Genomic DNA, 15139 nt, shown 5'->3' on the forward strand with positions numbered 1-15139 from the left:
CTGCTTCTCAGGCTGAACCCTTCTTATTTCGACCTTCCCCTTCAATCCCTTGGCCACGCCTCCCTGTTCTCCCAAAAGTTCCACCTCTTTCTCAGTTGGAACAAGGGAGGAACTTAAGAACTACAATTCCCGGCAGACTCTGCGAAGTTCTCGCGAGTTGCGAGAAGACACGTGCGCGGAAGGAGCTAGCAGTAGCGGGCGGCAGAGCTGGCATAAAGGGACTAGTGGTAAAAAAGATCTGATGGAGGGGTGGCGAAAGGGGTAGAGGGCAGGGCACGGCCCCTAGACGAAGGGCGGTTCGGAGGTCCCGGCTGGCTCTCCGCACGTCGGATGCAGTACTGGTCCCACAAACCCTGGATACAGGAGGTTAGGGTTTATTAGTCAGTTGTGAGGTTAGAGGGTCAGCAATCAGTCCTCTGAACCCAAAGATTCAGCACTTGTCAGTCTTAGGACTCAGGGAATTGGCATATTGTGTTTGGGATGCTAAGGGAACCTGTCTTTTTGATTCAGGGATCATCACCTAGTCCTAGAGGTTAATTTTAGGATTTAGGTTCAGCATAAAAAGGATTTTTGCCAGGGTTTGGAGTTGTCAAATGTAGATCAGTGTTACTTAAAGTGGACTCTTAGGACTGTAGTGAAATATTTGGGGCTCACTTGGGATTTGAGGTTCAATATCAGGATTCACTATTGGGATTCAGGGCTTAATATCTAGAGTGAGGATGGACCAATTTGGTAATCAGTGGTTTGGGGGTTTGGTTTTTGAAGGTTTGGGGTGTGAGAAGGAGGTCTATTGCTGAGTTTTGGAGTTTGCTGAGTTTTCAGCCAGAAGGAAGTCTGTTAGGGATCAAATTGCGGGGTGTGGATTTCAGAATTTGGGAGGAATCACTGTGAGGTTTGAAGGCCGACGGGATTTGGGTTGGGATTTGAGATGTGTGAGGTTTGTGAGATGGTGTGCCCAGGGAGGGACTAGATTGAATTTATATCCTGGGAGGGCTCAGTGTTGCTATTTTGGGTTTAGGGTTTGGTTGGGGTATGAGTGGGGTTCCAGGATTGGGGTGTGAGATCTGAGCCTAACTTTTCTTTGCTATTTGAGGTTTAGGTAGCAATTGCCGTCATGCTTAAAGCTGTGATCCTGATTGGAGGCCCTCAAAAGGGTGAGGAGCCCGGGGAATGTCAGCGGTTGGGCTGGAGTGGGGGTAGAGGGAAGCAGAAAAGAAAAATATGCTTCTCTCTCTTCTCTCAGGGACTCGCTTCAGGCCTTTGTCTTTTGAGGTGCCCAAACCCCTGTTTCCAGTGGCAGGGGTCCCTATGATTCAGCACCACATTGAGGCCTGTGCCCAGGTAATTCCATAGGCTCCCCTCTCCCACCTCCATTCATCTCCTTCATGCTATATTTCCCCCTTTACCAACCATGACCTCTTCCCACCAGGCATAACTCCAGGGACCACCATTTACAAATGACTATGAATCATCTCCCTCCACCATCACCACCAGTTGTGCAATGCAGTTGTCATGCGTCTTCTCCTAATCTAGCCTCTTATCTGGCTTCTTCTTGCTCATATTTCACTCCTATGGAATGTGAGATTAGGCAGGAATATTAGAGACAACTTAAAGCCGTAGCATGAGAAACCTTAATGATAACAAGCACAGAATCATGCTACTCTTGCTCACTACGGAGCTAATTCCTTTATTGCTTTTGGTATTGGGACTGGCAAGGTTGATTTGAGTCCAGTCTCTGCCTGCTAAAAGGAATTGAGCAAATTTCTCACCCTTTCTCAGCCTTAGTTTCCTTATTTGTAAAGTGGGGGTGATTAGACCTACTTTGTGGGGTTACGAAGCTTAGAGATGATGTTTATAAAGTAATTAGTACAATGTAGACACTTGATAAATGGTATCCTTAACCTTATAGTGATCTTAAGCTCAGATTGACAGATAATAAATATGGGGGAAATGAATGGATTATCCTGTAATGTAGCTTGATAGGCAAAATCTTTCCTAGGGTGAACTCCACTTCAGATTGGGGGCGGGGGGGAAATAACAGAATAATAAAAGATTAAAAGACTCTAACTTTGAGAGTCTTTTAATTAAGGGAAATAGACTCTAACTTCGTCATTGTCCAGAGGAGAAATCGGACAAGGTAAAATGAATGCCCAAGGCCACAGTTGAGACTAAATGTGTGGTTTCTGGATTTTGGGCCAGTACCCGGGATTTCTCCCTCCCATAATTCCCTCCTATCAGATGCTGTTTTTCTCTCAACCTCTTCCCTTGACCTCAGGTCCCTGGGATGCAGGAGATTCTGCTCATTGGCTTTTACCAACCTGATGAGCCACTTACCCGGTTCCTAGAAGCTGCACAGCAAGAGTTTAACCTTCCGGTCAGGTCAGGTGTTTGTGTGCATGTGCTGTGTAGGGGTGGGGGAGCAGTGCCCTAGGCATCTGAGTGCTCAGGAGTGGGTTGAGCCAGCATTGACAGAAGTCACCCTCACACACTAGGAGGTTTCTGAATTCCTGTATATATTGAGTTTCTCTGTGGGGCTTGGGCAGGCATATCCTGGGAACAGGAGGGGTCAGTGCCCAGATTCATGGTATCTGACTCCTAAGATCTCACTGAGCTGGCTCTGGGGTCTCTGGGGACAGGTACCTGCAGGAATTTGCCCCTCTGGGCACAGGAGGTGGTCTCTACCACTTCCGGGATCAGATCCTGGCTGGGGGCCCTGAGGCCTTCTTCGTGCTCAACGCTGATGTTTGCTCCGACTTCCCCTTGAGCGCTATGTTGGCTGCCCACAGACACCAGCCTCACCCTTTCTTGCTCCTGGGCACCACGGTGAGGGGGGCTGGAGGGTTTCGAGGGGGTGATCCAGAGAGGTTCCTGGGATGCAGGGCCAGAACAGGGAGTTGGAGTGGGAATGCACGTCAGGAGGGGTAGGTGCTAGAAACCCCTGCAGTAATGGAGGTGGCGGTGGAGAGAGACCTTGAGCCCTTTAGCTGTTCAGAAGTAGAGCGGGGAGGGCAGCTGTCAGTTCTCACCCCATCTGAAGGCTTGTCAGTGGCGGAGCTACGTGCCAGGTGCTATAGGAGAGGGAAAGCAAGAAAGAGAAAACAGACCTTGCTGCCCTGGAGCAGGCAGGTCACTGCCTCGGTGTGTCTGTCTTTCAGGCTAACAGGACGCAGTCCCTCAACTATGGCTGCATCGTAGAGAATCCACAGACACATGAGGTAAGAGCAGAGAAGAGGCTGGCTGTGTATCATCATTTTCCCACTCCTCAGCCTCTAGAGAATGCTGGAACGCTATGTGGTGGGCCCCAATCTTGTCAAACAGGTGTGGCACACCCTCAGTTGTTCCCTTCTATCCCTTTAAGAAAGATTAGGAAGAGGTAATAGATAAATGCCATGAGTGTGGTGCTCCAATAGATATATGCACAGGGTGCTATGACAACACAAAAAGGGCCCCTACCCAGCCTACCTGGGTGGAGGTGGGGAGGGCTCCCTGGAGGAGGTGAGGTCTGAACTGAGTTAAATTTGTCAGCATGAAGGAGACAGGAAGGCATTGCAGGTAAAGGGAACAATATATGCAAAGACATGGAGGCAAGAAACAGCATAGTGCCTCCAGAATTATGGAGGTGGGAGCATAATTAGCAAGGCGGGGGTGGGGCTGGGGAATCTCTGTTCCTATCTATCTCTGAAACTCCCTGCTCTGGAGCCTCACTGACTTTCATACACCCCTTTTGTCTGTTCAAGTTTTAGTATTAAAAATTCATATGTGACTACATTATATATATATACTAGAGGCCCAGTGCACAAAATTCATGCACTCAGTGGGGTGGGGGGGTCTCTTAGCCCGGCCTGCGCCCTCGCAGTCCGGGAGCCCTCAGGAGATGTCTGACTGATGGCTTAAGCAATTATCTCCAACCATGAGCCCGGCTTCTGGCTGAGTAGTGCTCCCCATGTGGGAGTGCACTGACCACCAGGGGGCAGCTCCTGCGTTAAGTGTCTGCTCCCTGGTGAGTGCGTGTCATAGCGACTGGTCCTTCTGCCATTCAGTTGATTTGCATATTAGCCTTTTATTATATAGGATATTCACACACACAGAGTTTTGTGTTAGGCACTAACTAGGTGTGAAAGAAACAGCCGGAAAGGCACAACCCTGCCTCTCAGGAGCCCTCAGTCTGGGGGAGAGACATCAAAAACCAACCATTGCAGATGACACAAGTGCCACTATGGGTGGGTGAGGTGTGGCCAGAGAACAGGAGTGCCCAGAGCTGAGAAGCTGACTTTGGGGCAGACAAGAGTGTACTTAGAGAGGGAGTGACGATGTCAACTGGGTTTTTTTTTTTTTTTTTTTTTTTAAATATATTTTATTGATATTTTACAGAGAGGAAAGGGAGAGGGATAGAGAGCTAGAAACATCGATGAGAGAGAAACATCGATCAGCTGCCTCCTGCACACCTCCCACTGGGGATGTGCCCGCAACCAAGGTACATGCCCTTGACCGGAATCGAACCCGGGACCCTTGAGTCCGCAGGCCGACGCTCTATCCACTGAGCCAAACCGGTTTCGGCTCAACTGGGTTTTTGAAAGCAAAGTTTTCCAGACGAAGAGTTGGTTAAGGGCATTCCAAAAGGCACCGGCATGCCGTGGCATGGAGTTATGTTCTGGAACTGCTGGGAGGTGGGGAGGATTGGGAGGAAGAAGGCGGACAGTTCAGACTTATCTTGAAGGTGAAGTTGAAGGACAGTGACAAGATACGCTCTGCATTTTAGGAAGACTCCCATGGCAACAGGAGGACCTGGAGATTTGGAGGGTCTTAGGGGATGGTGGCCATGGCCCCTCCTCTGCTGACCCCAGCCCGCTCTGTCCTCAGGTCCTGCACTATGTGGAGAAACCCAGCACGTTTGTTAGTGACATCATCAACTGCGGCATCTACCTCTTTTCCCCGGAAGCCCTGAAGCCCCTTCGGGATGTCTTCCAGCGTAATCAGCAGAATGGGCAACTGTGAGGCAGACCCCATGGCCCTGTAACTCCAAGTACCCTGAGTCACAGCCCCCCTGCCCCCATCTCTGCTGGCTCCATCTCAGCCAGCTCATCTTCCTCCTCCCTTCCCCCTTCTACTTGTCATCTCCAGCCAAGCCTCTCCAGTTCCTCCCCTTCTAACCTCATTCTGTCCCTCTTCCTTATCCATCCCAGTTCCTCCTCTGTCACCACCTGCCCACTCCCCTTCTGGTCCATTTCTCTCAAGCCCTGAGTGTCCCAGAGATGTCTTTCAGAACAGACGGTAACACACACACTTGGGTGCACATATGTTTGGGTGCAGGCATGCGTGTGTGCACGTGCGTGCGCACACACACTCTCAGGCTGAGGAGGCTCCCTTTGGAGTATAGTACCCTAAAGGGAGCTATGCTCACCACAAACCACAATCCCAGGGTGGTCCTCCTAAGCCTGGGAACGGTTCCCTTCTCTGGCTCCCCTGCCTTCATCACCTCTCATGCCTCATTCCCTCATAGCCATCTTTTCACTCCCACTCTTATCTCTGCTTCTCTCTCCATCTCTCCTGGCCTCTTTGTTTCTGCTGAACTGGCATCCCTACCATCTCTCTCTCCTTCTTTTTCTGTGACTGTTTCTGCCCTCACCAGCTGCCTTCCTCTGGGGTGAGTCTGTCTGTTTCATTCCATCCAGTGAGAGGGAGGGACCGGAGGTGGGGCTTAGAGGGGTGGATGGGAGGAGAATGGGATAATTGGGGGGAGCCATGTCTGGTTGAACTCCTTCTGGACATGGGGCAGGATGGGCAGCAGATCTATGCCTGGGGCTCCCCTGGGATAATCCCCAGCTGGGAGAGTGAGGGGCTGAGTGGTGGGTGAGCCTCCTGGGAGGTGAGCATCCTTGGGAGAGGATCTGACCAAGCCTTGCAAGGTAGTGGGGTTCCCTCCGATTCCCCTTCCTGAGAGACTGTGTCGGCCACCCAGTTGGGCTCATTGGGGAACTGATGTCAGCATCCTGTCCCCTCTACCAGGGAGGACTCTTCAGGCCAGTGGCGGGGGGCAGGCACCATCCGCCTGGAGCAGGACGTGTTCTCAGCCCTGGCTGGGCAGGGCCAGATCTACGTGCACCTTAATGACAGTATCTGGAGCCAGATCAAGTCTGCAGGGTACGGGAGAGACCTCTGGTAGGGTGTCTGGGGGTTGAGACTTCAGGACGGTAGGCACAGGCCCTGCTGGCCCCTGAGCCCCTGCTCCACTTTGTGGCCCCCAGCTCGGCCCTCTATGCCTCCCGCCTCTATCTGGGTCAGTACCAGCTCACTCACCCTGAACGCCTGGCCAAGCACAGCCCAGGGGGGCCGCGGATCCGAGGTACCCATCCTGCCACAATTCCTAAGCTCTGCCCTTCCCACCACCACCCCACCACCCCCGCAGTCTCCTCTGCCCTCAGAGCTTTGACTCCGGACCTCAGACCCAGAGGTGAAATCTGAATCCCTGCCCTCCCTGAACCAGATATGGTTTGGGGCATTTGTCTCCAGGTCCTCTCTTCTGCTTGTAGGAAACGTTTACATCCACCCAACGGCTAAGGTGGCCCCATCAGCTGTGGTAAGCAGTGGCCCAGCCCAGGGAGGAAGGTGGGTGGGGTGGGGCGGGTATCTCCAGAGCTTGGAGTACAGGTCTCTTATGGTTGTCATATGGCCTCAAGTAGGTTCCTTCCCCCTTTTGAGCGGGTTGGATTTGGGGTCCTCCAAGCCCCCCCAGCGCTTATGGTATATGTTCCTCTCCATAGCTGGGCCCCAACGTCTCCATTGGGGAGGGGGTGACTGTGGGCGAGGGTGTGCGACTCCGAGAGAGCATTGTCCTCCATGGAGCCACGCTGCAGGTAGGCACCCCAACATGTGCCCCAAGAAGCTGGGGAGAGGGGGGACCCCATGGGCTCTGCCCCCTCACTTCACACTGTCCTGTTTGGCAGGAGCATACGTGTGTGCTGCACAGCATTGTGGGCTGGGGGAGCACTGTGGGGCGCTGGGCCCGCGTGGAGGGTACCCCCAATGACCCCAATCCCAACGACCCCCGGGCCCACATGGACAGTGAGAGCCTCTTCAAGGATGGGAAGCTGCTGCCTGCCATCACCATCCTGGGTATGGCTTCCCAGGGGACTCAGGGCTGTGAGAAACCACCACAGGTCATAGATGGGCTCTATGGGGAGAATTTGTGCTTGTGTGAGGGTGTGTGTGTGTATTTTCCTTTAACAAACATTTGCCAAGTGCCTGCTGTGTGCCAGGCCCTGTGTGAGTCACTGGGGGCATGGGGCCAGGGCACAGATGGGCAGGGAGGGATCCCCCCTAATGGCAGTGGCCCCCCAGCTTCTTGCCCCTGGTTTCCTCTCCCCATGGCCTCCTCCTGGTGCCCTCGTCCACACTGCAGGCTGCCGCGTCCGGATCCCTGCTGAGGTGCTCATCCTGAACTCGATTGTTCTACCACACAAGGAGCTGAGCCGAAGCTTTACCAACCAGATCATCCTCTGAAGGGGGCCGCCAGAAGGCCCCCCAACTCCAACCCCTCCAGCCTCTGTCCAGATTGGACCTGGGGAAGCCAGGCAGGATCTTCACACACTGGGAGCAACGTGGGTGGGTGGAGGACTCGGCCTCCCTCTCCGTTGCTCCCTAATAAACCCCATGAACCTTGGAGCCAGTGAGGACTCAGCTTGTGCCTGGACTGGTGTGGGGGTGGAAGGGGGGCAGCTGAGTCAGGCCCCCCCCACATTAGCATTTAAATTGGAGTCATTGCTGCGGGCTCATGAATAATGAATCTGGAGCCCTGGTAAATCTCCCCCTCCCACTGTCTCAGCCTCAGCACTGCTGCTCAGAGAAAGGCCCTCAAGGCTCCCAGCCTGCCGGCCCCGCCTTCACCCCTACCCTGATCTGCCTGCCTGCCCGCCTTCCTGTTCCTCTTCACTGGGTTTGGCTCAGACCTGGGAGTGGAGGACTTTCCAAGGGAAGGGTAAAGGATTTCAGTTGGGCAGTCGGGTAGGGGCGGCGGACACAGGGACTGGGAGCCCCAAGTCGGAGATTGGATCACAGACATCCCCATCTTGTTTCTGCCTTGTCCCGGCCTGTTTTCTGCTTTGCCAGCTCCATCCACTCCTGGCCCAGCTTTTTTGGCAGAGTGGTGGTTTCCCCCTCGCCCACCAGAGCTTGGTGTCTGTCTTCTCCCCTGGCAGGCACGGTGGGCCTAGCTGGTACCTTTCCCTCCGTAATCACCGCAGGCAGCGCTGTTTGGGGGAGGAGGACACCTGCCACCTCCCACCATCCTGGCTTTGTCTCTGGGAGGTCCCAGCCCTCCACTCCACATTCCTGAAACCCCAGAGAAACCCAGCACCACTCATGTTTGCCCATGACCCCCGCGTGCCCCTCTTGGTGCCCCCCCTTTCCCCAGCTGTGGGTGCGGAGCTTAGTTGCCAGATGAGCTGGTAATGATCGTAATCTGCTAATTGAGAGGAATCTAATTACCCGAAGAGAATGGGGGGGCAGGGCGTGGGTGGGAGGGAGGAGGGGGTCCTGGCAGCAGGCTGCAGGGTGCTGAGCCTTGTTATCAGCAGCAGGGCCTGGGACAGAGCCCAGGATTTCATAGCCAGGCAGTTAGGAAGATGAGCCGTTCAGCAGCTGGGCTGAGGGTGACATGGGGATTGGGCTAGAAGTGACCTCCCAGGCCCTCAGGTCCTGCAGGCTGGGTGAGAGCGCCTGGGAAATGACCCAGGGTTCTAGCAAGCGTAGCTTCTAACCTGCCTTGACTCAGCCCCTTCCTGTTTCCTGCAGCCCAGACCTTCCATCACCTCTGCTGGGCTTGGGAGGAGGCTGCAGGTGCCTACTCTGGGCCTGGGGTCAACTCCCTGAGGAAAGGACTGGGTCCCTTCTCTTTCCTCCCCCCAGTCCTGACCCTTCTGTTCTGAATGGTTGGCAGAGGCCATGGCAGCTCCATCATAAATATGATAATTTAATTATTTTCTCAGCAAAACACCGTGAAATCCAATAAGTCTGTGTCAGGCCCTGGCCCCCAGGATCCCCCTCCTATGCCCAGTGGGGGTGGGGACTTGGTGGGGAGGCACTGGAAGGGGAAAGGGTCAGCGTTCAAAGTGGGAGGGGGCTAGTGAAGCTGTAACATGCCCCCCAGGCTGATGGAGTCACTGTTGTGTGTTTGTGCTCAGGTGGAGCGGGGACTAAGAAAGAGGGGGCCTAGAGCCCCATCCAGCTCTGAGGGCAGCCCTCAGGGCCCAGGATGTGGGAGCCTCCTGCCTCTGGAGGGGAGAGAGCAGGGAGCCCCCTTCTCAATCACCTCTGGGACCTCTCTGTAAGGGTGCTGGCCCCCTGGCGGGGTTGAGAAGGGAGAACTGAGGGAACTGGGGTGGGAAGTGGGGAATGAGGAGGGGAGGGATGCGGGGGAGGGGTGCGCTCCTGCCATTAGTGCTTTTCTCCGTTTCCATAAAAAGATTATTCTGTAAAATCAGCGAGGGGGAGCGAGCTGGGGGCCCGGGAGAGGGGTGGGTCCCTGGCACCAAGCTGGATGGGGCGACTGGAGAGGAGAGCTGGGACGGGGAGATTTGGATGGGCTTCCAGAACCAACCAGGGGAGAGGCCAAGCCAAGAACACAGCTTGCCAGGAGGCTGGCCAGGACAGGGTGGGCGGGGACCAGCCCTCATCCCTTCCTGCCCCTTTGGTGGGATTGCCCTGGGCCCCAGTCCCACCCCCATCTCCATCTCCTCCCCCAGCACTTAGCAGCCATTATCGGGGGAGCAGATTGCATCCCCCTCCTCCTCTCCGGGAAACAGACACAGCTGGGGCCTGCCACATCTGCCGCATCAGCACGGAGCACAGCTGGGTGTGCCCAGAGCCACCTTCCCCAAAACACAAAGGGGGGCGGAGGCCAAGGAGGGCCCAGACCCCTGAGACAGACACACTGACACCTCTGCCAACAGACATACTCCTAGTGGCAAAGCTCTACCCACCACCACACACGCTCCCTCGAGTGCAGACAGAACTGACAAACATGCAATTACTCTGCCCCACCCACCACCCCCACTCCCCTCCCCCTGCCCCCTCTACTCCTCCTCTTCCTTCCCTCCAGGCTCCCCTCCGTCACCTCCACCACTTCTGAACTGCTGCAGACACTCTCCTGGAAGGAGCAGGGGTCTCACCCTCCCCAAGTGCACGCCTCTGGGAGGCTTGGGGAACAGGAGGGCTGGAGGTGGTAAGGGGCTTCCAATCCAGGGCGCCAGCCTGGGGAAGCTACCTGCCCTCCCTCCATGCCCACACCGCTCCCCACAAAGAAACCCCCTTGAAATGTGGGTCCTTGCCACCCTGGGCATGATGAGGTCTCCATCCACGGACAGGCTGGCTGGGTACCCTAAGGACGTTCCCCATGAGCATGGGTTTCATTGGCCACCTCTAGGAGGCGCTGCGTGCCCTCACTCTTGCCAGGAGCTCAGCAGCTCCCAGGGCTGGCCTCTGCCACTTACTCCCACCCAACAATCTACCAGCACCCTACCCTCAGCAATGCCCCCTTCTGCTTAGCTCTGCTGCCTCTGACATGTGCAGGGTATGGGGCTCGCCAACGGTTGAAAAGACCACCCTCCGCAGGAGATGCACTGGGGTCCCTTCTATCCCCCCTCGTTCCTAGGTGATCACCTCTCAGTTCCTGATTAAATCCTGCCCTTTTGGCAGCCTTCGTTTCTCCTATCATCTCCTTGGTCCTGATGTCTTGCCCTCAACCCTCTCCTCCCTGCCTCGCCCCCGCCCCCGCCCCCACCCCTCAGCGCTTTAATCCCTCCTGCTGCTGTGCCGCCTTATCTGTTCCCAGCAGCTTTCACTACTGCAAAGCCCTCTCCCCCTCCTCTTCTGGATCTTCTCCCCGCTCCTTCCCTGGCTCTCTCTTCACTCTGACCTGCACTGCTCCCCCTCCCCCCCGCCTCTCAGGCCGGGAGATGGCTCCTAGCTGACACCAGATCTGCACCCCAATGCCCTCTCTCCAGCCTCAGCTCCGACATTGCCAGCTGCCCACCCACTGCTACACTGGCCTCCTCCCCCCACCTACCCCTACCCCAAAGGCCCCACAGACTTGGTCAGTTTCTGTCCAATCAAGATTTATCTTTCTTCTTTCCCAGCCCTCCCTTTCCTGGCCCCCTCCCCAGTTCCTCTAGCCGCCCTTCAATCCTGGACCTGGTCTCCTTCAGTCCCTAGTGACGCACTGTCTGTGTGGGCATCCCAAAGGGGGTTGGGGTGCCACAGGAGTGGGGTCTGGGCTGGCCCTAGGATGGGGTCTGGGGTGCAGAGTGCAGGGGGCAGTGGGGGAAGGGCCTGGTGGTGGGACACTAACCCTCCTAAGTCGCCTCAGATCACGTCCGGGCCTCCCCACCCCCCTTCTCTGGGACTCTCATTAACCGTTTCTCCTGCCTCGTCCGCAGCATAAATAACCCAGATAAATCAGCCGCGGTCCGCCCCCCGCCCCTCAGCCCCCGCACAGCCCGTTTGTCACCGCTGCTTGCTCACCAGCCAGGCCTGGCCCAGTCCCGGCCTCCACCCCCCAGCGTGGTCCCTGCCCACCCACACTGGCTCATCTCTTGGTCCGCACCAGAGCCAGGGCTGGAACAGGTGTCTGGGCTGTTGAGGATGGCAAGGGGGTGTCCTTTGGGACCAGGAGGGAGGCTGGGGACTCTCTCTAGGGGAATGCTTTCTAGGAGTTTGGGGGTCATGTCATTTAGAATGGGCACACCAAGACAAGAGTTGGGGCCACATGTGGTGGGAAAGGGCGAATGCAGCTCAGCATGGGGGTCCCTGTGCTGGGAGAAAAGACAGAGCCCCAGCAGCCCTGATGCAGAAAGACCTGGAGGGGTCCTTGGAGCCCCACAAGCTGCATTCTGGGAGGTTTTATTTTGTCTGAATAGCACCTCCTGCCCCCTCCCAGGTGCTCTGAGTCAGAACCCTTCTGCCCTCCCTGTCACCTCCGTCACTCTGCCCCCATTCCCATGCCCTGCCTCGGCAGGCTGTACAAATGCCACTCTAATCTCACCTAGCAGTCCATCCACCGTTCTCTTTCTTGGTCTGGAAGCCTAGTTCATCCCGTGGGGCGGGGGGGGGGAGAATTGAACTGGGAACAAATCTGGGGAATGGGGACAACAGGGGACAGAGGACACCTGGCTAAGGCTTCACAGCCAGACCCTGTAATCACCCCACCACCATGACCCCGCTCTGTACGGGGCACTCACACTCCCAGCTAGAATCCCTGACAGCCCTTCCCATTTTGATCACACCCAGTTCAGGTTCTGGCCAGCTACACTTGGCCCTGATGCTCACTGCAGGGGGCAGCCTGTCCCCTGGGAGCGGGTGGGGGGGCAGGGAGGGGATGGGAGAGCTTGGGCGCTGGGCTGGGGGTGGGGGTGGGGAAGAAGCTGGGCCGGGCCCCAGGGACCAGCTGGGCAATGAGCCGGGGAAGCAGCCAGGAGGCTAAATGAGGGAGATTATCACCCAACTGCAGCCGGGCAGAGAGGGAGGCAGGCAGGGAAGCAGGGAGAGGGAGGGGAGAAAGAACGGGGGCCAGAGGGAGAGCGGGTGTAGGGGGCCAGGGGAAACAGGAGACACTGGAGAAGCGGGGGGAAGACCAAAGGGTGGGCTGAAAGGATGGGGTGGGGGACTCCCACTACTCATAGCCTGATTCCTGGGAGTCTGTATGATGGGGACGTGGGGACAGTTGGAGACAGCTGTCTGTGGGGCAATGGTGGGGGCGCATGCCCTTCCACTTTCCAGTGCCCTGGCGCTCCCGCTCCTCCCCCCACACGAGTTACCACCCAACTTCATCCCCTCAAGAGGCTGAAGGCTTCCTGCCAGGCTCTCAGGAGGAAAGAGGATGTGCTTTTGGCTCCTGATGGAGGCCAGTGTGTTGTGGGGAGTATGACTATGATCTCAATGGATGGCAGGGCAACTTAGGGATGTGCACTGAGTCCAGGGCAGCAATGAGTACTGGGGAAAGCTTGGGGAGTAGCTCCCCACTTTCTTGGCTGAGCCCCAGACTGAAATAACCTTAAAAAAGCAATTAAATCACCTTAAAAAAAAAAAGCAAAGAAAAATCAATACTAGGAGAAAGGGGAAGAGAGTGGCTGGGGGAGGACAAGGAGAGAGGGAGGAAGGGTCTAGACTTAAAGTCCAGCAGGGAGGGGAAAGCTTGGGAGGGGCTGCGGGACACGGGACAGAGAGAGGGGGACTATCAGCAGCTGCTCCCAGTGCTAACCCCACTTTTCTTTTGGGGACCCTGCCAGATGTAGCCTCTGGCCCCAGGGGTCTTATCTTCCCAGCTGGGGGTGCTGGCTTGTGGGAAAGCTCAGCCATGGGGCCCCTGAGGATGCTATTTTGATGAGAGGTTGGGGACAATCCCAGCAAAGTGCTACACACGGCCAGGGTGTGTGGCGGGGGTTGAGATCCATGCTGGGGTGACCTGTGATGACTGAAGGGGCTGACCTGGTCTTGAGGCCAATGGTGGCTCCCTGCACACCCCACCCCCATGGGGCTATCTGGGCCCCTCCTCCAGGGCCAGGCAGGGGCTGTGCCCCGAGGGGCAGGCTTGACGCCTGACACGCGGGGAGGGGTGGCCACCGGGCAGCGGGTAGACCTCGGGCTCTAATCCCCAGCAGCTGCAGTTTCCCTCAGATCGATTCCCTTCTCACTTTTTTTTCAGCTGCTGGTTCCACGGCTCTCGGATCGATGGAGCCGCCTCCCCCGCCCCTCTGAGCTTCCTCTCCCTGCTGCTCATTAGCGCCCCGATTAATCAGCCCCCCCCATTTCCTCTAGGGGACCAGTGCTTCCTCCTCCTTGAGGACTCGCGCTTTCACAGGGCACCCCAGATCACAAGCTGCTCACTGTGCCCCCCCCCCCGCCACCCGCCCTGGGGAACCGAGACATCTCCCCCCAGCTGCCAACAGGGTCTGTCCCTACCTGTGATAATAGCCCACATGCCTGCCTCCCCCCGCCCCACCCGCTGCAGGACGGCAGCCCCCCTGGGCTCCCCTGCCCCACTCTGCCAGGGGACACCCCCGATCTGTTTTTTTTGGGTTGCACACCCTGCCATTCAAGCCCTGCACACATCTGCTGCCTCCAATACCCCCATTTGGCCTTTCTGCTCCCTGGCCTGTTCACTCAACAGCATCTTCCCACCCCCAGTTGGCTGTGGCTAGAAATTTGGGGAAGCAAAGTGGCCACAGATGTACAAGTCAGCCAGGGTGCCCTCTGTCCCAGACATAGGAGTGACTGAGTCGGGGTGGGGTGGAGGGAAGTGGGGGAGGGGTGGCCAGCGTCCCAGAGGGGGCAGGGTATGGTCAGTGTGTGGAAGTCTGGAGCAAAGCTCTAAGGAAGCCAAGAATCTTGGTGGCCTCATGTTGTCCCCTTGTCTGTCTATCCTGCCCTCCCCTGCCTCTGCCCGCCCCCACCCCCCATTCAAACAAGTGGCTCTCCCAAGGAGTTTCTAGAAGCCACCGTGAGCGGGGTAGGGGGGTCAGGTGGTGGCTGGATGCTGGAGTCAGGAGTCAGGGGGGCCAGGAGCCGGGAGATGGAGTTGGCTGACCCCTCCTGGGGTGTGGCCCAGGAAAGTGGCAGAATGAGCTGAGGACGCTGGGTGCAGCACTCTTCCTCGGGTGGCCTGGGAGTGGGGCCATCAGAGGACCCCGCGAGTGGCTAGGGTATAGCAAGAGTTTGTGGGGCAGCTCGAGGTCTCAGGCAGAGACCAGGAATCCCCGTCCTGGGCCAGGGGGCTGCCCCCTCCCCTGGCCTGGCTCCTGCCGCCCGTGCCGCCGGTGAAACGCTGTTGACATGTCCTGAATTATTAAGCACGGGGTGGGCTCCGGAGCACATGCTGAGCGGAGCGGCTGGGGCTGCGCGGCGTGGCGGAGCAGCTCACTCGCTTGCTCGCAGGGACACACGCAGGGGCTGACAGCTGTGCTGGTGCTGATAAGGGAAGCCACAAGGAGACGATCGAGGAGAGAGACAAGCGGCGGCAGAGGCAGCAGCGGCAGAGGCAGCACCAGGGCTGCGGAGCTGCTGGGAGTGGGAGTGACTCCCCCACCTCGGGCCCCCACCCTGTCCCCTTCCTCCTCCAGCTTGCCCTGAGTTTAGAAGAACAGCCGCT

General features: G+C 57.0%; 1 protein-coding gene across 13 annotated transcripts; it reads left to right on the plus strand.

Annotated features, from left to right (window-relative positions):
- Positions 1 to 97: 97 nt before the first annotated feature.
- Positions 98 to 7667, plus strand: GMPPA (GDP-mannose pyrophosphorylase A). 13 transcript variants are annotated; one of them, XM_080669366.1, is made up of 14 exons: positions 255 to 366; positions 1100 to 1154; positions 1244 to 1341; positions 2276 to 2379; positions 2637 to 2823; positions 3156 to 3215; positions 4861 to 4991; positions 5630 to 5644; positions 6007 to 6141; positions 6246 to 6343; positions 6531 to 6577; positions 6762 to 6854; positions 6945 to 7113; positions 7400 to 7667. In XM_080669366.1, exons 1-14 carry the CDS (start codon positions 331 to 333, stop codon positions 7498 to 7500), a joined length of 1329 nt encoding a protein of 442 aa, XP_080525492.1. In that variant the 5' UTR covers positions 255 to 330; the 3' UTR covers positions 7501 to 7667. The 13 variants fall into 13 exon arrangements, with proteins under 13 accessions (XP_080525482.1, XP_080525489.1, XP_080525487.1 ...); XM_080669356.1 differs by lacking the exons at positions 255 to 366; positions 5630 to 5644 and adding an exon at positions 98 to 227 and having other exon boundaries at positions 1094 to 1154; XM_080669357.1 differs by lacking the exons at positions 255 to 366; positions 5630 to 5644 and adding an exon at positions 169 to 227.
- Positions 7668 to 15139: the final 7472 nt, after the last annotated feature.

Source organism: Plecotus auritus (assembly GCF_963455305.1).
Source record: "Plecotus auritus genome assembly, chromosome: 5".
In the NCBI taxonomy this organism is placed as follows: Eukaryota; Metazoa; Chordata; class Mammalia; order Chiroptera; family Vespertilionidae; genus Plecotus; species Plecotus auritus.